Here is a 24,848-nt window from a genome sequence, read left to right as displayed (position 1 = left end):
TTGCCAAGAGGGCCAGCTTTTGCGTGGGGCAGTAGAGTCTACAGTGTGATCAGCTAGAGCTCTAGGCTTATATAGACACTGAAGTGGAATGAATGAGTGATGAAGGTGTGGTAAAGTTGGAGTCCAAAGTAAAATTTGCAGCAGTATAGTTAAACACCTGAGGTAATGGCACAATGAGATGAACGGTTATCCCTCCAGCGAGGATGAGGAGAGCGGCGAGGGTGGTCAAACCCCTCCTGAGGACCAGTTGAGAGGTGGACAGCAGAACTGGAGGCTTTTCCTCCACGCCAGTCTCGTTTGGTTCCACGGTCGGATCAGCTGTGCTCACAGTCATGTACTCTTCCCCATTCTGACAGCAGACAAAACAGATTAGAATTTCTGAGATGTTTCGCGTTAAGATAAAGTAAGAGTCAATAGAAATACCTCTCTGTGTCTCGGGGTGACATTATCAGGAGCTGTCATTGCAGAGATTTTACTCCTTCCAGCACGTTCCACTGCCTAAAAAGTTATCATATGATGAAATACAGTGTATTATTCAGAAGAGGATCAAAATGACTTAACACCAAGTCATTTATTTTCCATATTTTAATATGGGGATTTTAATATTCACATTGATAATCCAGAAATCAATGCTGTAAAAGAACTGAAGACTGTTTTGAACACTTTTGATCTGACTAAGCATGTTAAAGGACCCACACACAATCATGGACACACTCTTGATCTACTTATAACTAAGGGTTTACACATTTCATCGACTGTTCTTAAGGATGTTGCACTATCTGATCATTTCTGTATTTTCTTTGACATATTGATCACTCTAGCTATTAAAGACAGATCTGTCCCTGTCAGAAAGAGATGCCTAAATGAGAACACTAGTGAGCAGTTTATGAAGGCCATTTCGCTAGCACCAAGCATATCTGCAGACTCTGTTGACTCTCTCCTTAATTTGTTTAACTCTAAAGCTAAGAATGTCAAAGATGACATTGCTCCTGTTAAAGCCAAAGCCAAGAAGATGACTAGCAGACAGAGAGCCCCTTGGAGAAACGCAACAGCAATTCAAATGATGAAAAGACAGTGCAGAAAAGCGGAGCGTATGTGGAGGAAGATGAAACTAGTAGTCCATTATGATATCTATAAAGACAGTCTTCATGCTTTTAATGTGGAACTAAACACTGCTAGGCAGGATTTCTTTTCAAACCTTATAAACAGCAACGTAAACAATGCTCGTAAACTCTTTGCAACAATAGAAAAACTCACAGTCGAATTCCCAGTGAACTACTTTCTGAAAGCAAATGTAATGAGTTTGCTCATTTCTTTACTGACAAGATCAATAATATCAGAAAAGAAATCAGCTCATCCAATCTGCCAAGTTGTGTCGAAGTCAGACTAGCTCAACCACAACTTAAGAAATCAGACATTATGTCCGATTTCATGGCAATTAATGGTAAAATCTTAGAAGAGATCGTGCAAGTTATGAAAACATCAACCTGCAGTCTTGACACGCTCCCTACATCATTCTTTAAAACGGTGTTTACCTGTTTAGAAATGGATCTTCTAAAAGTGGTAAATGCTTTACTTCTCTCAGGGATTTTTCCAAACTCACTTAAAACTGCAGTTGTTAAACCCCTCTTGAAGAAGAGCAACCTGGATAATACCCTATTGACCAATTACAGGCCCATCTCAAATCTCCTTTTCATTGGCAAAATCTTTGAAAATGTTGTTTTTAACCAGGTTAACAAGTTCTTAAACTTCAAGGGGTGTTTAGACAATTTTCAATCTGGTTTCAGACCACATCACAGTACAGACAGCGTTCTTATAAAGATAATCAATGATATACGCCTAAATACAGATTCAGGCAAACTAACAGTGCTGGTACTGCTCGATCTCAGTGCTGCATTTGACACTGTCGATCACAGCATACTTCTGGATAGGCTGGAGAACTGGGTTGGGCTGTCTGGAACGGTCCTCAAATGGTTCAGATCTTACCTTGAAGGGAGAGGTTACCGTGTCAGTATAGGTGACCATAGGTCAAGGTGGACACCCATGACATGTGGAGTCCCACAAGGCTCGATTCTGGCACCTCTCCTGTTCAACCTTTATATGCTCCCACTGAGCCAAATAATAAGAAAAAAACAAATCTTCTACCACAGCTATGATTATGACACTCAGATCTACCTAGCATTACTGCCTAATGACTACAGCCCCAATGACACCCTCTGCCAATGCATTGATGAAATTAACAATTGGATGTGCCAAAACTTTCTTCAGTTAGACAAAGATAAAACTGAAGTCATTGTGTTTGGGAACAGAGATGAGGTTCTCAAGGTGAATGCGTACCTTGTTTCTAAAGGTCAAACAACAAAAAATAAGGTCAAGAATCTTGGTGTGACTCTGGAGTCAGATCTGAGTTTCAATAGTCACGTCAAAGCAGTTAGTAAATCAGCATACTATCATCTCAAAAACATTGCAAGAATTACATGCTTTGCTTCCAGTGAGGACTTAGAGAAACTTGTTCATGCTTTTATCAGCAGCAGGGTGGATTACTCTAACGGCCTCCTCACTGGTCTTCCCAAAAAGACAGTCAGACAGTTGCAGCTCATCCAGAACGCTACGGCCAGAATTCTGACCAGAACCAGGAAATTAGTGAACATCACACCTGTCCTCAGGTCTTTACACTGGGTCCCAGTTACATTCAGAATAGATTTTTAAGTATTATTACTTGTCTATAAATCACTAAATGGCCTAGGACCTCAATACATTACAGATATGCTCACTAAATACAAAACTAACTGATCACTCAGATCTTTAGGATCATATAAACTAGAAACTCCAAGAGTTCAGTCAAAGCAGGGTGAATCGGCTTTCAGCTAATACGCCCCTCGCTGCTGGAATCAGCTTCCAGAAATGATCAGATGTGCTCCAACATTAGGCACGTTCAAATCAAGACTGAAAACACATCTGTTTAGCTGTGCCTTTACTGAATGAGCACTGTGCTACGTCCGGCAGATCGCACTATTATGTTTTTCTCTTCTTTTTCATTTTTTTATGACACATTTTATCTGTTGTTATGCTTATTTATTTATTTATTTATTTTTATTATTTATTTTTATTTCTCTTATACTTGTTTCTTTTATTCCTGTTTATGTAAAGCACTTTGAATTGCCACTGTGTATGAAATGTGCTATATAAATAAACCTGCCTTGCATTGCCCATATAAAACAATACTTACTATAGCAACTTATTTTTATATTTTTCATTTTATTATTTAGACAGTGTAAGCTACTGGATAATGTTAATAAACAGCAGTTTAGTCATTGCCTTATCACATTTTGTTGAGTTTAAGTTAAGTAGACTCTTCGGTTGGGGTTAGGGTTAGTGTAAGTTGACATGTACTTGCAAAGTTTCTTATAGTTTCTTATATGTCTGTCGAAGGAGCATTATCAGCAGTTCCTCGTATTATTAGATCAAGAAACAAACGTACTGTGTGCTCCAAAAATAATCTATTAAGAATTAAACCAGAAAAAACACGAAAAAGTGAAAATACAAATTTCATGAAGCTTGGTCTCCTAAACATCAGGTCACTAGCACCTAAAGCACTTATCATAAATGAAATAATAACAGATAACAATCTTAATGCACTCTGTCTTACTGAAACCTGGCTGAAACAAAATGACTATATTAGTTTAAATGAGGCAACTCCTCCAGGATTCTTATATAAACATGAGGCTCGTCAAACTGGTCGTGGTGGTGGAGTTGCGTCAATCTTTAGTGATATTCTTAATGTTAATCAGAGAAACGGACTTATGTTTAGCTCCTTTGAAGTACTAGCGCTTAATGTTGTCCTTCCAAACACTATGCAAAAACCTATGTTATCTCTCGCTCTAATCACCATATATAGACCTCCAGGACCCTATGTCAATTTTCTAAAAGAGTTTTCTGATTTTATCTCTGACTTACTAGTTAAAACTGATAAAATACTAATTGTAGGAGACTTTAACATCCACATAGATGACGCTAACGACACGTTAGGGCTCGCGTTTACGGACTTGCTGGTCTCACTAGGAATAAAGCAAAATGTTATTGGTCCAACTCATCGCCTAAAGCATACACTAGATCTAATTCTGTCTTATGGAATTGAGGTCACTGATGTAGACATTATACCACAAAGTGATGATATTACAGACCACTACCTCTTACTATATAAGCTGTGTTTACCTGAAATTAGCAGATCCGCTCCGATATATCGTCCTAGTAGAACTATTGTTCCATCCACTAAAGATGAATTTATAAATAACTTACCTGATCTTTCTCTACTTCGAAATGCACCCGCAAACGCAAATGACCTTGATGTAGTAACCAGCAGTATGGATGCCATCTTTACTAGCACTTTAAATACTGTGGCACCCATCAAACTAAAAAAGACTAGAGAGAATAAAACTACACCGTGGTATAATAGTCATACCCGCGCTCTCAAAACAGCAACCCGTGCCCTGGAACGTAAATGGAAAAAAACTAATTTAGAAGTCTTTAGAATTGCATACAAAGACAGTATGTCCAGCTATAGGAGGGCTTTAAAATCTGCCAGGGCTGAGCACCTCCGCAAACTGATAGAAAATAATCAAAACAATCCTAGATTCTTATTTAACACCATCGCTAAATTAACAAATAATCGGTCATCTTTGGAACAAAACGTTCCACCGCAAATTAGTAGTGATGACTTCATGAATTTTTTCAGTGATAAAATAGAAGGCTTTAGACAGAAAATAGGAGATATTAAACTTTCTGCACCGCCTTATACTTCAGATCCAGTAAACACGGCTCTGAATCTAAATAACCTACAGTGCTTTAAAATCATAGAACAGGAAGAGCTAGACAAAATTATAAATAGCTCTAAATCAGCTACGTGTATATTGGACCCAATTCCAACAAAGTTACTGAAAGAATTGCTACCTGTTATAGGAGAACCTCTTCTTAACATTATCAACTCTTCTTTATCTTTAGGCCATGTTCCAAATCCCTACAAGTTAGCTGTTATTAAACCTATTATTAAGAAACCACAACTGGAACCCAGCAACTTAGCTAATTATAGGCCTATTTCAAACCTTCCATTTATATCTAAAATACTAGAAAAGTTGTTTCTGCTCAATTATGCTCCTTTCTGCAGACCAACAATGTTTTTGAAGTGTTTCAGTCAGGTTTCAGAGCTCATCACAGTACAGAAACTGCATTAGTGAAAATAACCAACGATTTACTCTTAGCTGCTGACCAAGGGTGCATCTCGCTATTAGTTCTACTCGATCTTAGTGCGGCATTTGACACCATTGACCATGGTATCCTTATTAATCGCTTAAAGTCTACAGGTGTCCAAGGACAGGCCCTACAATGGTTTAAGTCATACTTATCTGACCGTTACCAGTTTGTAAATATAAATGGACAGCCTTCACAAATCAGCCCAGTAAAATACGGGGTGCCTCAAGGATCAGTTTTAGGCCCTTTACTGTTTACAATATACATGCTACCCCTGGGAGACATTATTAGAAGACATGGGATCAGCTTTCACTGCTATGCAGATGATACTCAATTATATATTTCAACTAAACCTGACGAGACGTCTAATCTGTCCAAGCTAACTGAGTGTATTAAAGATGTTAAAGACTGGATGACCAACAATTATCTTCTCTTAAACTCAGACAAAACAGAATTATTACTTATTGGGCCTAAATCCTGTACACAGCAGATCTCACAACTCGATCTACAATTAGAGGGATACAAAGTTAGCGTTAGTTCTACTATAAAAGATCTGGGTGTCATATTAGACAGCAATTTAACTTTTAAAAATCATATTTCCCATGTCACAAAAACTGCTTTCTTTCATCTGAGAAATATAGCTAAGTTACGAAGTATGCTATCCATCTCAGATGCAGAAAAGCTAGTCCATGCTTTTATGACTTCTAGGCTGGACTACTGTAATGCTCTGTTTGCTGGCTGCCCAGCATCCTCTATTAACAAACTTCAATTAGTACAAAATGCAGCTGCCAGAGTTCTAACCAGGTCTAGAAAATTTGATCACATCACCCCAATTTTATCCTCCTTACACTGGCTGCCTGTTAAGTTTCGTATTGAATTTAAAATATTGCTTCTTACATATAAAGCTCTAAATAATCTAGCTCCTGCTTATCTAACCAATCTTCTGTCTCGCTACAATCCAACTCGCTCTTTAAGATCTCAAAACTCAGGACTTCTGGTAGTACCTAGAATAGCAAAGTCGAGTAAAGGAGGTCGAGCCTTCTCATTTATAGCTCCTAAACTCTGGAATAGCCTTCCTGATAACGTCCGAGGCTCAGACACACTCTCCCAATTCAAAACTAGATTAAAGACCTATCTGTTCAGTAAAGCATACACTTAGTGCACCACTTAGGGGGCTTCCACACAGGTTATGCATCTTGCTGATATACACTGTGAACATCAGCTACGCTAATTATTTTCTTTATTCTCCATTTCCACCTGGGGATACTCTTCCCGAGGCCCTCAGACTATGCAGAGTCACTGATTCGATCCAAGACCAACGACGAGATGATCCCAAGGTTTCCATATCCTGGACCAGGCCGAATCCTGAGCAGCTACTGCGATGGTCATGGAAGAGTGGAGAACATGAGACTGTTTCCTATGACGCTCCAGAGACAGACGAGTCTTCGCTGAGGCCAGCTTCCAGCCTCCGCCACTGAGACTGCAGCTCTGCACAAGACGTTTGGCCAGCGGAGAAATTAAAATGGTCGTGCCCAACTGAGCCTGGTTTCTCTCAAGGTTTTTTTTCTTCACTTCCGCCTTTAGTGAAGTTTTTTTTCCCTCTCCGCTGTCGCCACTGGCTGGCATGGTTCAGGATCTGTAGAGCTGCGCATCGTTGGATTTGCTCTTCAATATTTGGACTCTCAGTAGTGATTATTAAACCACACTGAACTGAGCTAAACTGAACTGAACTTAAACACTACAAACTTAACTACACTGTTCCTATTTACTGTGACCTTTTATGTGAAGCTGCTTTGACACAATCTACATTGTATAAGCGCTATACAAATAAAGGTGAATTGAATTGAATTGAATTGAATTGAATTGAACATTAAGCAGACAGTCTAATAATACTCAAAGGAGAAGTAATTGGCAATTAGCCAATATATATATATATATATATATATATATATATATATATATATATATATATATATATATATATATATATATATATATATATATATATATATATGATTTGTATAATAATAGTAATAAGAAGAAAAATAAGAAGAGGAAGAAAAGGAAAAAGTTCATGTTCTGTCGTCAAAGTTGATTCAAATTAACCAAACTTCTAATATTTTAGTGGTTTTAGTGCAAACTGGAAAACAAACAACTATTTAGCTACTGTTTTTTCAGTTCTGCATACATTCCGATGTCATATTGGATATATAATGTATACAAAGCTCCATCATACATTTTTGTCTCATTAAATATCTGCTTTACTCAAAATAGTAACTTTATGAAAGTAAGTGAACTGTAAATGATAATTCAGTCTGACAAAAAATGAAAGACAGAAAGCAGGCTTACTTAAATGTATGCACAAAACAACATTTTCATTTCAAGTTTATTTGTGGTGCTTTAGACAATAATTATGGCTACTTTGTACCTTTACAAATAGTGTGCATTATTACATTACAATATTAAAAGAACTGTCAAGCATATACATAGTTAATTGGCATTTATACAATATGAAGCATTTAAAAAAAAAAAAAAAGATGATCTATTCGTTTCTATCAACATAGGCTCATTCTGAATATGTAGCCCTATGTGAAGTTTCAGAAACTAATTTTGAGAGGAGCATGTGATAGGATTGACTGCAGCTGGTCAATATAGCTAATGATTAGTTAGCCAATCGGATCATTCCAAATGTAACATTAATATCCAGCCTAACTTCATTGCCTATCTTCGTTTTGAAAGACCGCCCTGTTCATAAGATAGTGTCTGGTGCATACGGAGAGGAAAAGAGAGGAAAGAGTGTGTTTCCCACAGGTGGTTTGTCTAGCCCACTCACCTGTGTGAAGCACACTCAGAATTGCACAATGAATGTAGTCATTTGAATGGAGTCATTTGAAACGCATGATAGATGCGGCTAAATCTGAGTAGAAAAACAAACCAACGTAAAGTAAAAAATTATTTTAAAAAAATAATAAAAAATAAAAAATAAAAATAATAATAAATAAAATAAAATAAAATGACACTAAAAAAGAGGACTAGAAGGAGCCTACCTCTTTGGTCACTCTCTCCCAGTTGAACTTAAAAATGACTCCGATGAAAAAACTGGACTGCAGACAAACACAAATGAGAAGTCCAAGCCAAAAGCCTGCAAAAGCAAGAGAGGACATTGCTGAAGGACAGCTGTTCCCTCATTACAGAATATTTTAATGAACGCCGTTCTCTGCACTCGAGATGCATTAATGCAATTCTGCAGGGACCAGTGCTGCGTTCACTGATGTTCTCTACGTGCTTCAACCCAATGAAAATTTGATTAATAAAGCAAGTGACCGGAGAAGTTGACAAGGTCACAGAATATCAATGAGTACAATATGTGACAATTTATTTGAATTGTAAATAAGATGAAGGAAAACAAACCAACAACGTCTAATTTTGCAGCAAACATGAGAGAAGTGCCAAGTGGAAGTCCAATGCAGTAATACCCAAAGAAATTAGCAACAGCTGCGATCTTCTGCTGCCCCGAGCCCAACAAAACACCCATGCTGACACACTGAAGAGAGAAAAAACAGAAGACATTCATATTTATGCATTTACAGATGGTTTATCACTACACTGTAAAACCCAACAGTCAACTTTATCAAATGAAATGAGTGTAGTTAACTCAAAATTTACTGAAAGTTAATTCTACTCATTTGAAGAGTTTTGAACTGAGTGTTGAATGTGTTGAGTTAATTAAACACCTCATTACTTTAATTTAAATGAAGTAAGTTTACAGTACTCCTATAGATTAGTTTTTTAACTCAAATGGTTGCAATGTTGCAATAGCGTTTCTCAAATGATTTCAGTTCCCTTAACTTTTTGGGTTTTACAGTGTATTAATTATTGTATTGTTTTTCCTTTGAGCTACACAATGCCATTGTGACATGAGTATAGATCCAGTTATCCAAGGAGGAACAACATGCATAAGCTAAAAAATGATTTTTCTTTCAATATCAAAGTGTAATTTCTGCAAATAAATCATGTTGCATACACAAATGCATACACACACATACATATTTACAGTTGAGGTAAAACTTATTCGCCCCACTGTGATTTTTTTACTTTTTTTTTTTTCAAATATTTCCCAAACTATGTTTAACAGAGCAAGAAAATTTTCACAGTATTTCCTATAATATTTTATTTTATTATTTCGGCCAATTTTAAGCCATTTTAAGGTCAATATTATCCCCTTTAGGCAATATATTTGTTTTTCTTGTCTAAAGAACAAACCATCATTACACAATGACTTGCCTAATTGCTCTAACTTGCCTATAATTAACCTAGTTAAGCCTTTAAATGTCACGCTGAATACTAGTGTCTTGAAAAATATCTAGTAAAATATTTTGTACTATCATTATGGCCCATATAAAAGAAATCAGTTCTTTGACTGGAGGTGGAGTTAATAATTCAGGAGGGCTAATAATTCTGACTTTAACAATATATTTTATATATGACATATATACATTAGTGGAAATAAATGCCATTACCATGGCAGCATAAAGATGACTTTAATGTGGAGAATGAAGTCACATGCATTGCTCAGGTGTGATTGTCCACTCTGGTTTCATCTCCATCATCCTGACAATGTAGATGTTGGAGTGAAGCAGCTAATATTAATTTACAATTAGGAGCAGAGGGTTTGCTGAATAACTTCAGAGAGATTTAAGCTGCTGGCTGGCTGGCTACCTTTTTACACCTCCTTTTCTTCATGTGTTCAATATTTTTCCCTGTGTCTTTTCATTTTATTACACATAACCTAATTTGTAAACTAATATGATTTGTTTTCTTTTCATATATGTAATTCTTTAGTTGTGATCAACATCTGGTGAAAATTTCACGTCAAAACACCTTTAGAAATATGTTTTCTGAGAAAAAATGGTGACGTGTTCAATGCTCATTTCCACCGCTGTATATATTTTGATGTTTCTTTGCTTAACAAATCAGTGATTTCAATGAACTGGAATTAAAAATTGTTTCGCGAATCAGTGAACAAATCAGTAGATGAATGATTGAGTAATTTATTGCACATGAAGACATTTCATGCATCCTATATGCCACTATTCCATTAAGTATGTTTTAACATGCCATCAAATGATTCTTGTTCTAACCATGGCTGGAAAGATTTTTTGCATTATAAACTATTGTTACACTGAATGACATTTTTGTGGCCTTCATGTATCATATAGGCTACAGTACATACAGTACTGCATATGCTTAAAAAGAGATATAAGCTGAACACTGCTTTTTTATTTTTTACAAGGAAATGCTTTTTGCAGTGAATTTGGACAACAGTCATTTATCTGCCAGTTTTTCAGAAAAAAATCATTACAATGCAGATTACTTACAACAAGACCATCAAAGAACTGCAGCACACAGTAGACGTTCAAGAGTTTGGAGACAAGAGCCACAATATGTCTATAAAATATGACAGTCATCATCTGTTCAGTACTTAAAAAACATTCTCTACTTAAAATATGATATGATAAACAATTAAAAAAAAAGATAAACACCTGTCTGTTGTAAATAAGAAACCAATGACAGTTTTCGTTGATACAAGCACAAGACCTTGCAAAACAGCCAAGGCAGCTGTATCCAGATGATAAAGGGAAAGAAGAAAGACATGTCAGACACAAGCAGACAATGAAAGATGAATGCGCCTCAAAGGAATAGGAGTGTTTGTAAACCTGTGCAGGTGAGGGAAACCTTGCTGGTGCGGATCGCTCCGGCCGTGTCTCCAGCTCCGAGAGCATTACCCACACGGACACAAGCCGCTCCTTGAATCCCTAATGGAAACTGGCATTCCAGAGAAAAAACATGTTAGGAAAGAGCACTGCTGTTCAAAGTGTTAGATCATGAAAGATGTTTTTTATGTTTGTTACTTGTGCTGAAAGACTGGGGCATTTTGTTGGGATTCTTGAGTGAATGGAAAGCATTTATTTGAATGTTTTGTAACAACACAAATGTAACTTTTAAACAACTAAATGCATTCTTGCTAAATAAATTCGCCGTTTAAACAACATGTTGTATCCGCCGTAAAGGTTTGTCAATTTACATTGTATCTGGAGAGTATTCATAGCGCTTCACTTTTTCCACATTTTTTTATGTTAAAGCCTTATTCCAAAACTTCATTAATTTCCTCAAAATTCTACACACAATACCCCACAATGACAATGTGAAAAAATATATATATTTTTTTTTTGTAAATTTATTAAAAATAAAACAACTTGAAAAATCACATGTGCATAAGTATTCACAGGCTTTGCTGTGAAGCTCTATATTGAGCTCAGGTACATTCTGTTTCCACTGATCTTTCTTGAGATGTTGCAGCAGCTTAATTAGAGTTGACCTGTGGTAAATTCAGTTGATTATACATGATTTCAAAAGGCATACACCTGTTGATATAAGGTCCCAGGGTTGACAGTGCATGTCAAAGCACAAACCAAGCATGAAGACAAAGGAATTGTCTGTAGACCTCTGAGACAGGATTGTCTCGAGGCACAAGGCTGGAAAAAGTTACAGAAAAATTTCTCCTTCTCTGAAAGTTCTAATGAGCACAGTGGCCTCCATCATCTGTAAGTTGAAGATGTTTTGAACCACCAGGACTCGCCCTAGAGCTGGCATTCCATCTAAGCTGTGATCTGGGGAGAAGAGCTTTAGTCAGGGAGGCGATCAATAACCCGATGGTCACTCTGTCTGAGCTCCAGTGTCTTCTGTGGAGAGAGGAGAACCTTACAGAAGGACAACCATCTGTGCAGCAATCCATCAGTCAGGCCTGTATGGTATAGTGGCCAGACGGAAGTCACTCCCCTCCTGGAATTTGCCAAAAGGCATCCGAAGGACTCTCAGACCATAAGAAACTACATTTTCTGGTCTGATGAGACTCAAATTGAACTCTTTGGAGTGAATGCGTTACGTTTGGAGAAAACAAGGCACCGCTCATCACCAGGCTAATACCTTCCCTACAGTGAAGCATGGTGGTGGTAGCATCATGCTGTGTGGATGTTTTTCAGCAGCAGGAACTGGAAGTCTAGTCAGGATAGAGAGAAAGATGAATGCAGCAATGCGCAGAGACATCCTGGATGAAAACCTGTTTCAGAGTTTTCTTGACCTCACACTGGGGTGACAGTTCATCTTCCAGCAGAACAATGACCCAAACCACACCGCCAAAATATCAATGGAGTGGCTTCACAATAACTCCATAAATGTCCTTGAGTGGCCCAGCCAGAGCCCAGACCTAAATCCTATTGAACATCTCTTGAAAGATTTGAAAATGGCTCCACACTGTCGCTTCCCCTAAAACCTGATAGAGCTTGAGAGGTACTGCAAAGAGGAATGGGAAAAAATTCCCAAAGACAGGTGTGCCAAGCATGTGGCATCATATTCAAAAAGACTTGAGTCTGTAATTGCTGCTTAAGGTGCATCAACAAAGTATTGAGCAAAGGCTGTGAATACTTTTGTGCATGTGATTTTTCAGCTTTTTTATTTTCAATAAATTTGCAACAATTTCAAAAAACCTTTTTTCACATCGTCATAATGGGGCATTGTGTGTAGAATTTTAAGGAAATAAATAAATTTAATCCATTTTGAAATAAGGCTGTAGCGTAAAAAATGTGGAAAAAGTGAAGCGCTATGAATACTTACCGGATGCACTGTAGCTCTGAACAGAGTAAGGATCTCAATGTTTAGGAAATTGGTACTGAAAGCCCACAGTGACCAAACCTCTCATAAGCAGATAGAATCAAAAGGTCAGATTAACCTTTGCTGAGGAGCATGCTGTGTGGATTGAGAAAGTTCACAAAAGTTCACAAGTCAAGTCATGAAAGCTACTTTAAATTATCTGGGTTGAATGGAAAACACTTATTCATTCATTTTCCTTTGGCTTAGTCCCTTTATTCATCAGGGGTTGCCACAGCGAAATAAATCGCCAACTTATCCAGCATATGTTCGACACAGCGGATGCCTTCCAGCTGCAACCCGGTACTGGGAAACATCTATACACACTCATTTAAACATATACACTATGGCCAACTTAGTTTATTCAATTTACCTAGTGCATGCCTTTAGACTGTGGGGGAAACCGAAGCACCCGAAGGAAACATGCAAACTCCACACAGAAATGCCAACTGACCCAGCCAGGACTCGAACCAGTGATCTTCTTGCTATGAGGCGGCAGTGCTAACCACTGAGCCATCATGTCGCCCTAAACATTAATGATATAATTAATAAATAAACATCCACCCAGCAAGCATTTTATGTTTTTAAAAGATGTCTAACAGACGTCTAAACATAATCGTCTTGGCTAAAACAAGGCTAAATTTGGGCTGTCAGTGAATATATAATAGACGTCTAAGAATAGGCCAAAACTAGACTAGTCATCAAATAAACATAAATGAATGACTACACTTATAAAGTCTGTCTAATCTGTCCATTTGATGACAGTCTAGTGTTGGGCTATTCTTAGATGCCTATTAGATTTTCACTGACAGCCCAAGTTTAGCCTGGTTTTAGCCAAGCTGTCTAGGTTTAGTTGTCTATTAGATGTCTATTAATCACAAAATTGTTTGCTGGGCATTGTCAAACTTATCTTGCTTTAATACTAAATTTGACTGCTGCTACTGAAATGATAATTTTGTAATCCTTTGTCACTTTTCTTCAAGCTACAGTCACTGTGTTTTCTACAAAAATTGTTAGAAATTTAAGTTACTTGGTTGTTTTGTAAACAATATTCTACTTACATATGATGTAACCATAACTAAATAAAAAAGAATGAATACTACATTATTTCTGGTAAAATCATTCAAAGTGATCATCAATTGTTCGCTAATTTTGATCTCCACTTTATGTGTAACCCTAGTTGTTCTCTAATTGTTGTATTTCCATATACAGTACTTGTTTATTTGGCTCTGTTTCAATTAAATCATTTCTGAAAATGGAAATTGTTGGGAAAATGAAGCATCTGCTATGTTTGCTTCAGGAACTTTATAATTGGTGAACTACTGGGGTCTAAATTACCATGTAGTTGATAAAAGCCAGCATAATGACTGCGTGTTGAGCTGCCAGATCCAACTCTCCCAGCATGCCTGAATGAGACGGACATATGGGAATATGTCTGACAGTATTATTATAACGTTACATTTACAAAAGTCTTTTCTATTTTCCAGTAGCAATCATGCATGACAAATCATCTGAGGCTATAGTTAATAACCTGAAACATTTTTAAGCACTGCATCCAAACAAACCAATTTTTAATTGGAGGACATTCTTCAAAAATAAAGAATACTAAAATGCCTAATTCAATTACTGTATATAATACAGTCTCTATTTATAGTGCATTAACAAAAATAAAGGGTTTCTTTTTGGATTATTTCAAAATTTAGTTCTTTTGAAAGCACCTGCTAGGAAACCTCCAACCTCATAAATCCACCACTCGAAGCAAAGCATCATGGTACTGGGGATGGCCAGTTTCATATATCCATCCCACTCCTGCAATGAGTCGCATGACCAGCCTGTGGTGGGCAGAGAAAGAAATCACAGCCAAAGATGAGACACTTCAGCTGAATTTTATGCAGTGTGCATCAGTTTTATGGAGCGTTATACGAAGCTAGTCTGGATTATTGGTAAATTTAAGCTAGTTAACTCACCTCCCCATGTTTCAACATGAAGCTTCTTCCACCGAATAAATAAATAGAGGAAAGCGCAAATATAGATCTGAGATATGGTATTGGCAGCAGCAGATCCACTGAAATACAAATGCCAGGAAAAAAATTACAGTACAGGCTGGGTGAAAAGTTACTTTAATAGAACTTATTAACTTGTTATGATGAAAACAGTCTCTGAAGAGATAACAGTAAATAGGATTTCATATTTCCCATGTCGACAGTACAGGCATCAGCCACGAAAGGCAGTTTTACAAATACAGACCTTTGTTTTTTTACCATGCACAGTTTCAGTACTTTCCACCCACCCTGTTGTTTATCATTTTATGCATGAATAAGCAGACGTTTGCTACCTTATAGGATAAGAGGAATATGGATGGACGAACTGCACTTGATATTGTTTTTATACAAGTTCTTCACCTTACAGTTATAATGTGCTCTCCGAAATCATTGTGAAAATGTAGCTACAAGCTACAAATTAAGAAAATGGAGATAACATCCGCATCAATTTGACAACACACACAAACACAGAAATGTTCCAAAGTTAAGGAAACATAGGCATTTTCGAAAAACACTCGATATATCGAAAGTCTTTAAAAACTTATATTTTCTTTTATTTTCTATTGCATAATTTCAATTTCTCCATAGTTTAGATTCTGTTGTTATATTATTAATTTATTTTTAAATTGTTGTTACTATTTCAAGATCACGAGTGGTTGGTTAAGCATTCACCGCATATCATATTGTTTATGACTCTGTATGTGACAAATAAAATTTTATTTGAATTGTGAAACACTAACAAATTGAGAAAACTCAACATTCCTGCTGTATACAAAATAGAGAATCATGCTATAAATGACGCAGATCACAACAGAAAATGTGTCAGGCAACCCAAAAAAGAGAATCATCTGGCTGCTTTCTGTTTAGAGTCAGCATTTAATGTTAATTGTACAATTTGTCAGATCATTAGTGTTAAGAATAGTCAAACAGCAAGGAACTATATGATCAGGATATTGAAATAAATGTAAAAATCTATCTCTTAGATCTCCAACAACATTACTAAATCTAAACAGGAAGCAGCTATGTTGGGAAATTCAACACATTTCGATCAAGGTGTGCATTATTTTAAGAGTGTTTCTGTTTGTGTACATGTTTTGAGAATTTCATGCACGTGTGCTGAAGATGTTTTCTTGAATTGATGACGTTTTTCTATTTGCAAGTGTTTTCTTAACTTAATATGCTATTTTTTTTACCTTTATCCCAAAAGCACAGTGCCAATAAGGTAAGACAAAAATTATATATATATATATATATATATATATATATATATATAATTGTAATGCTTTAAATAAGAGAACAAAATTGTACATTAAGTTAAACTGAAAGTGCCCATGCACACAGACAAGCTGAACAATAGAAAAATCCAAGAATTACAAAAGTAAGTTCTGATCTTATAATCTACAGACTACACTGTAAAAATGATTTCGCATTTTAGTTTTTTTCAACATGATTTTGTAAGTTGCCCTGGTAAACTTTTGAAAACTTTACCTGGTAAGTTTTCTCTGTCTCAACTGGTAATAGAGTGTTTGTCGACTCAACTTAAAAACATTTGCTGAATCAGCATCCTTTAAGTTGCGCACCATACTTCCAATCTAGCAGGTGGCAGAATATGCACCATTAAGTCAGTTTGCCAACTGCCAGTTAAACACCAGAAGAAGTCAGACACATGGGATATGTTTTCACCAGATTATTTAATTGTTCAGTCATCACATTTGGTAAGTAATGCTAACAATAATGTGTAAAATGACACATGAAATGATTGTCAATGTATTGTTCCCAGAATAAATGTTTCTAGAGCAGATTAGACCTTTGTTAATACAGGTGGAGTTTGGCCTTATGAATAAAGCTCAGTAAAGTTTGTTTTAGGTTTGAATTTGCAATATCTTTCCAGTGAGGACTTTGAGAAACTTGTTCATGCTTTTATCAGCAGCAAGGTGGATTACTGTAATGGCCTCCTCACTGGCCTTCTCAAAAAGACAGTCAGACAGTTGCAACTCATCCAGAATGCTGCGGCCAGGATTCTGACCAGAACCAGGAAATTAGAGCACATCACACCTGTCCTCAGGTCTTTACACTGGCTCCCAGTCACATTCAGAATAGATTTTAAAGTATTATTACTTGTCTATAAATCACTAAATGGCCTAGGACCTCAATACATTACAGATTTACTCACTGAATACAAACCTAAAATAACTCAGATCTTTAGGATCAAATAAACTAGAAATTCCAAGAGGTCAGTCAAATCACGGGGATCAGCTTTCAGCTACTACGCCCCTCGCTGCTGGAATCAGCTTCCAGAAATGATCAGATGTGCTCCAACATTAGGCACATTCAAATAGAGACAAAACACATCTGTTTAGCTGTGCCTTTACTGAAAGAGCACTGTGCTATGTCCGATAGATCGCACTATTATGTTTTTCTTTTCTTTTTCATTCTTTTATAGCCTGTTTTAACACATTTTAATCTGTTTTTAATAATTTTTATTATATATTTTTTTTATTTTCTTATACCTGTCTTTTTTATTCTTGTTTATGTAAAGCACTTTGAATTGCCACTGTGTATGAAATGTGCTATATAAATAAACTTGCCTTGCCTATCTTAATATGGGTAGAAGTACTTTTCTAGCTCCCTGACTAATCTAATACAGGTCTTTTTATTTAGATTTTATTGAATCTCCCATTTATTTACAGTAGAATATAATTTGGAAAAATATTATCAGTAATTTATTTAAATGTACTTCTAATTTTAAAGGTTGTTCCCAAAGAGCAGACTGACTTATTAAAGGTGAGATATTACCAGTATTCATTCATTCATTTTCTTTTCAACTTAGTCCTTTTATTAATCTGGGATCAGCGGAATGAACCGCCAACTTATCCATCATATGTTTTACGCAGCGGATGCCCTTCCAGCTACAACCCATCACTGGTAAAGTATTTCCATTTATAAATGTACAGTAGTCAGATATTTAAGACCAAATATTTACAGTAATTTACCCAAATTGGATTTTCTCATTCTAAAGTTTGTAGCACATTCCCAGATTGACTTATAACAGGTGAAATTTGATTAAACATCTATTTTTTAGTATGTTTACAGTAGATTAATATTTAAGAAAAATATTTACAAAAATTCACATAAATGCCATTTTTCTCATTCTAAAGGTTGTAGCACATTCCCAGAGGCCAGGCTGACACAACAGGTGAGATTTTATTAAACATCTATTTTTTGTATGTTTACAGTAGACAGATATTTAAGAAAAATATTTACAACAATTCATAAATGCCATTGTTTTCATTCTAAAGGTTGCAGCACATTCCCAGAGAATGACTGACTTACTACAGATGAGGTTTTCCCAAATATATCCTGTCATATGCATACAGTAAACAAATATTTAAGCAACAGTAGACAAATAACTTTGAAAGATTTCAGAAAATTTATGTTTCAAAGATTTAGTGATTACTCTGATCTTGATTGTGTACATTATTTATTAAAATATGGCTTATCTTTTCTTTTCTTCATAGAATTACTTCAAGCAGTGTGGGGCATTATTGTTGATAAGTTAAGTGGAGCTGCAAGTTTCACTACAACTAATCAACAAATTGTCATAAGACACTAAAAGCTGAAGCACTGCCATCATGCAAGTAATGAATTGTAGGTAAATAAGATTTGGGGTACAATTTGCCTAACTAACCTCTTCCTAAATAACTAACACAACTCTATAATGTGTAAATGAGTAGTGACATGGATTACAGACTTACTATACCCCAAGCTCCAACCAGTGAAGGAGGATGTAATTTGTCAGCACATTAGCAACGTTGGCTGCGATGGCTGCATACATCTGAGGCAAAATCACGCCCTGCAGGCCCAAAACAGCCCCATGTTAATGTATCCTTTGAACTGTAGTCACACATTACATTGAATAACACATATATGAGGCCACGTTTTCAAATAAACCACACTTTATCATATAGAAAGATGTTCTCGGCCAGTACAGATCATAATGTAACAGTTGGAGACTGCCTGTGATAAGTATACAGCTCTGCGGGTCTCGAGATCCTGCATGCAACAGTGATTTTGAAGAGCTCTGCTAAGGTGCTTATCTGCACTTATCTGACAAAAAAAAAAAGATGGCATACCTGGTTTTGGAGATAGGCTACTTGCAGCTGATGCAAAAACATTGCCTGTGTGAAGAAAAAGAGGAAAAGCAATACACTATTGGTTGACAGTAGGGTGCATACAGTATATATATATATATATCATAATTCAAGCTATGTAATGCAAATTATGCGACTGCACTGGCAGGAGGAATATGATGTTATTTTTTATGACTCACTGGAACTGCTGGCAGGTAACAGACCACATAGAGTTGAGCTATTCTGAAAGGGAGCACATTTGTTACTGTGATATAGAGAGGACAAGGCAGCATGACTGATTTTAAAAGGAAAGCTGCGAGTTATCATGCTGCAGAATAAATCTGGTGCGCTGTGTCATTTCCATCTTGGCTTGCATCTAAATTGAGTATTAGAACGTGTGTCTGTGCACATTAAAATGGCTCATTTAACAACATCGTCAACATTTATTTAGGAAGGGAAGTTGCAAAGTATGTTTGCTAGAGATATGGATGACAGACGCTTTCTTGTTTTCTCAAAACCTTGAGGTCTATAACTTTATTCTGGCATGAATAAAGATAGCTCTTTTTTGTTCTAGTCCAAATGATTTATTCATAATAAAACAGTAAACAACATTCAGCATAAGCTTTTTATCAGTTGTTTATCAGAGTTGAGCTGAAGGGCTATGACTCACTTGCAAAGTTTGAACCTGCAGCATTTTAATGACCTTTAGCCACTATTTTAATAAGAGATTTTTGTCTTGTTATTTTTAATCATATCTAAACACCTTTAAAACAAGATACCTTTTCTTTATATTGATATATATTTTTTTCTACCTCCTCTTTTTCTCCACAGAAAAGGATCTTGTTTTCAGCATAAAATCAAAGCATTTTGTTTGAGTTAAGAGAAGAAAAGTATTTAGAGAATCCATCTTATACATCTCATCACACAGGCTACCTGACAAAAGTCTTGTCACCTATCCAAGTTTTAGGAACAACTTGACTTCTAGTTGATTATTTGGAATCAAAAGTGGCTTATATAAAAGGCGTAGGCCTCTAGATTACAAATATTTCACCGAAATAAAATATGATCACGCTTTGATTTTAGGTATTTAATTAGAACAGTAAGGTCTGACTTTGCTTAGACAAAAGCCTTGTCATTTAAGAGAAATAATGTACAGTATAGAAAATAAAGTCATGGTGCAGTGGAAAAATTGTTCATGTTGTGTATGACTCCAATGAGCTTGGACGACTGCATCCATACATCTGTGCAATGACTCAAATAACTTATTAATAAAGTCATCTGGAATGGCAAAGAAAGTATTCTTGCAGGAGTTCATCAAGTTTCTTTGGATCCATCTTCAATGAATATATAATACATTCAATGAATCTATAATACATCTTCAATAAATGTCATAATACATTGGACTGCTAGTTAGTTACATCATACTACTAACCTTTTAATTATTACACTGATAAAGTGACATAATTATCATGTTTACAAGCCTTTTGCACTATATACGGTTTACGTTATACTGTATTTTTGCACTGCATACTGTTTTACATCTCCACAACTCTGGTTTTCCCCTATTACCATATGCCCCTAAGTGTAATTGTATTGTTTAGTACAGGTTTAGAACAAGTGAAGGGTGAGTAAATGATTACAGAATTAGTATTTTTGGAAGAATTATCCTTTTAAATCAATAATGGGTCACATATGGACAAACCTAAAGTTGGGTTAGTTTTCTGACATTAAATTTAAATGACATTTTGGGCATGTCTATATTTGACCCCAAAGATGGGTTAAAACAACCCAGCAGTTTTTTTTTTTTTATTACAACTGAAAGTTTTGTCTGACTTAAAATTGTGAAAAAGAAATTCAGAATCAAAAGGTACTGGAATTTTAATTTTATACTTCACAATTCTGACTTTTCTGCATTTATTTGATGCAATTGATTTTGATTTACAGTTTACAATATATCTTACAATTATGATCAGCATCTTTTCATAGAATTGTGTTTTTATTTAATTTAATTGTGATTTTTTTTTGAAAAAGTCAAAATTGTGTTATTGCAATTTAGAGTTTTTTAATCACAGTGATGACTTGATTAAATTATTATGCAATAAAAAAATTATCCCAAAAATCACATTGCCAGTACGTACATAATAGACAAACATTTTCCCTAAAACTATTTATTTAAAATAATAATACAGAATTTAAATGTATTTAAAAATTGTGAATAACATATAACATTATAATAAACATGTAATTAAATACTGTACCGAAAACATGGCATTTGATTTGAATTGTCTGTTTATTTTGGCATGAATCACCTGGCCACCTCTGGGTCTTGTCTCAGCAGCAGAAGGATGGGTTGTGTGTTGATAAGCAGAGCGCAACATGGCAAACAGAACAGCAGAAGGATCAGTATGCTTCTCTGCAAGATGATGCCAACACGACGCAGGTTCTTTCCACCGAAGGTCTGACACAAACACAAGGCAGCAAAATTGACACTGCATTCATGAAATGTCTCATCTGAATCCAAATTCAAAATCCGGTGAGGTTTAAGAGCCCCAGTGAAAATGCTTTTATTTTGCAATTTTGGTAACACTTTATTTGAAGGGGGCGTTCATGATATGACACGTTGTGAATATGAGATTTCATGCATGCTTATGACTATTGCCATTAAGTGTCTTTAGCTCTGCTAAATGTCCTTTTAAATGCAAAAAATACATTCAGTCAAAAAATGACTTTTGCTGCTTATTCAAATTACTTTTTTAAAATGAGTTGAAACAAAACAATTCTGAAGTTTTTTTGGGACAACTTAACTGTTTTATGCTCAATCCATTACGTTAACCTTATTGACTTGTTTGGGGATACCATGAAGGAATTGTGTGGAACCCATAATTTTGTACAGTGTTGTTCGAGATGTCTCTTTAATGAGAACTTGACATTCATTCATTCATTTTCTTTTTGGCTTAGACTCTTTATTAATCTGGGGTCGCCACAGCGGAATGAACCGCCAACTTATCCATCATATTTTTTACGCAGCGGATACCTATCCAGCAGCAACCCATCACTGGGAAACAGCCATACACACATTTACACACACTCATACACTATGGTTAATTTTAGCATACCCAATTCACATGTACCACATGTCTTTGAACTGGAGAAAAACCATGAGAACACGGGGAGAAACATCTATATACACTCATTCAAACATATACACTATGGTCAACTTAGTTTATTCAATTTACCTAGTGCATGCTTTTAGACTGTGGTGGAAACTGAAGCACCCGGAGGAAACATGCAAACTCCACACAGAAATGCCAACTGACCTAGCCAAGGCTCGAACCAGCGACCTTCTTGCTGTGAGGCGAACGTGCTACCCACTCCCACTGTCATAAACATAATTGTCATAAATATTTTTCTCAATCACTTTTTTTCAATGGAACAAAATGAATTTTTCATCAAATTTGCTCAATAAAAGCAACAATAATATATTTTACAGCCTTTTTAATATTTAGGGAAATTTTAATGATAAATTAAATTTGTACTACTGTGGTTGAGGTTAAGAAAATATTAATGACGCTGTTATAAAATTCATGACACAATTATAATGGCCTTATTACAGTCATGTTTATGACAAGCTATGTTAAGGTCAAGTTGTCATGACAAAGACAAGGACAGTTTGTGATGTATTAGTTTATGTCAAGCTGTCATAACAAAAACATCTCAAACAAAGTCACCTTTACATTTAAAATTATATAACCAAGTGAGTGACGCTTAAAGACACTTGTTATAAGCATGCATAAAATGTTATTCATATTCATGACGTGTAATGTCATGATTATTAATATTTCATGACAGACTTATGAACACTCCTTCACTTAAAGTGTTCCTTAATTTTATTAGTTACTCAATTTAATATAGATCAGAGTACTTGTGTTAATACATTTTTAAAGATTCATGATTAATTGACATTTTGAATCCCAGCTCTTGGGACTATTGTACAGTAGTCAACCTCTGAAGTGAATCCAAACTTTTCATCACAGCTGTCCTAAAACTATGCAATGACACCCATTCTTGTCTTAGAACAATTTTGAAAAACTATTTTAGATTTACTTCCAGAGTTGGCTACTGTATATACAGAACTGCATTTCCATTTATATTTTCATACCTGAGAGATGAGTGTGTCAGCCGCCAGTGCAAGACCTCCACCTGTAGCTGCGGTTGTGATGTTTATCGTCTGGCAAATCAGAATAACAAGCATCAGCTACTTCTCAGCCACGCTCCGAACTACTTCAACACACCAGCTTCGCAACCAAAAGGCTTACCAAGCCTCTGAAGGCTGAACATTACAATGCTGTGCCAACATTTGCATTTCATAAACCAATGTTTCTCTTTTACTACAAAGGAAAAAAAAAACTATGCGACACTCCGGAGGAACAAATAAACAGACTGAAACATCAACTCACAGCTGAGGCCATTCCGTAACCAGCCAGCACACTGTTTCCCAGGCGGCCGCAAAACATTGTTATGACAAATGGCAGTAGATAATTCAGAATGCGCGACGCAACCTGGAATGACAAACCAGCAGATGAGAAGTATATGAGCGCGCTGAGCCATACGGATGAAATAATGACACTTCTTTGCCTTTTCTGGTTTGCAGATTTATTCTTTGCCTCCTGAAGTTACTGTATCTTCCAAAGTTTCTTTTATGTTAATACAATGAATAATACGATCATAATTCATCATTATATTCAGTTTGATGTGCATACATTAGTAAGTGAAAGAAGGAAAATTGAAGCCATACCAAAGGTCCGGTCATACGCAGGATGTGGTAGAGCTCCTGTCTGTATACCAGAGGGATGCAGCGTCTCACGGCCCTGCAGCAGAAAAGCTTAGAACTAGGCGCCATTGAAGAAGCTTCAGTCGTGGGACTTGAAACGTCCATTATCTGCTTGGACCTGAAGCTCTGTGAGGCCAGAGATGCACACGGCAGGGGGCGAGATCCTGCTGCGGCAGCTGTGTTGCTGAAAGGGTCAATGTAGCAAAGTTTCACCATCTTAAAAGCTTACTGATTAGCCTCTTTCAATACTGTTGAACTCTGGGGCTAAATGACCTAAATACAGCCGAGACGCATGTTGTTTCTCGAGAATGGTGACAAGATGCGAATTTGAGGAATAGTTTTGCATGTGCTATTAATTTTAGGATTTTCATTAAATGAAGTAGGCTTAAATATTTAGCAGACAGAATAGCTATGTGTGCCATTTTAAAGCAGCCTCAGACATTAAAAAGAGCATCGTTGGCATGAAAATCACAATACTTATTAAATACTGATATTGGATTGTAGCCTTCTTAATGCATTCTAGCCATCTGCTTAGTTAACCTGATAAAATAGATGAATTATGAATGGGGTTGGCAACAGAAGTGTGGATTAAAAGGCAGTTTAAGTCAAATTAATCAGACAGGCAAGGTAAATACAGGAGCAAACTGAAGCATAAAGGTAATCCAAAAGAGTAGTCATTGAAACATGCAAAAAGGTCAAGGCAAAACAATGTAAACAGAAAACAAACACAGTAAGGCAAGACAAGAACAACGCTTTCAACTGTACACTCTGGAAACAAGACTCAGCACTGAATATCAGCATGTGGTGTATATCTGTAGTCCACATAATCAGCAATGATGACCCTCAGCTGTGTGTGTAATCAAGGAGTAATATAGAACTGGTGTGTGAGTG

General features: G+C 36.1%; 1 protein-coding gene across 1 annotated transcript; it reads right to left on the bottom strand.

Moving 5' to 3' along the window:
* On the bottom strand, positions 1–24,097 carry LOC130241633 (multidrug and toxin extrusion protein 1). Its single transcript, XM_056473522.1, has 17 exons — positions 23,922–24,097; positions 23,584–23,685; positions 23,286–23,354; positions 21,436–21,584; positions 19,327–19,369; positions 19,130–19,174; positions 18,752–18,849; positions 14,922–15,019; positions 14,673–14,786; positions 14,293–14,360; positions 10,965–11,073; positions 10,791–10,866; positions 10,626–10,695; positions 8,659–8,791; positions 8,295–8,389; positions 424–498; positions 1–349 (listed from the first exon to the last, which is right to left on the bottom strand). The coding sequence occupies exons 1-17, from the start codon at positions 24,060–24,062 to the stop codon at positions 68–70; spliced, it is 1,767 nt and encodes a 588-aa protein (XP_056329497.1). The 5' UTR covers positions 24,063–24,097; the 3' UTR covers positions 1–67.
* Positions 24,098–24,848: the final 751 nt, after the last annotated feature.

The sequence above is a fragment of the Danio aesculapii genome, chromosome 15, assembly GCF_903798145.1.
Source record: "Danio aesculapii chromosome 15, fDanAes4.1, whole genome shotgun sequence".
Taxonomy (NCBI): Eukaryota; Metazoa; Chordata; class Actinopteri; order Cypriniformes; family Danionidae; genus Danio; species Danio aesculapii.
This window is presented reverse-complemented; position numbering and strand designations above follow the sequence as displayed.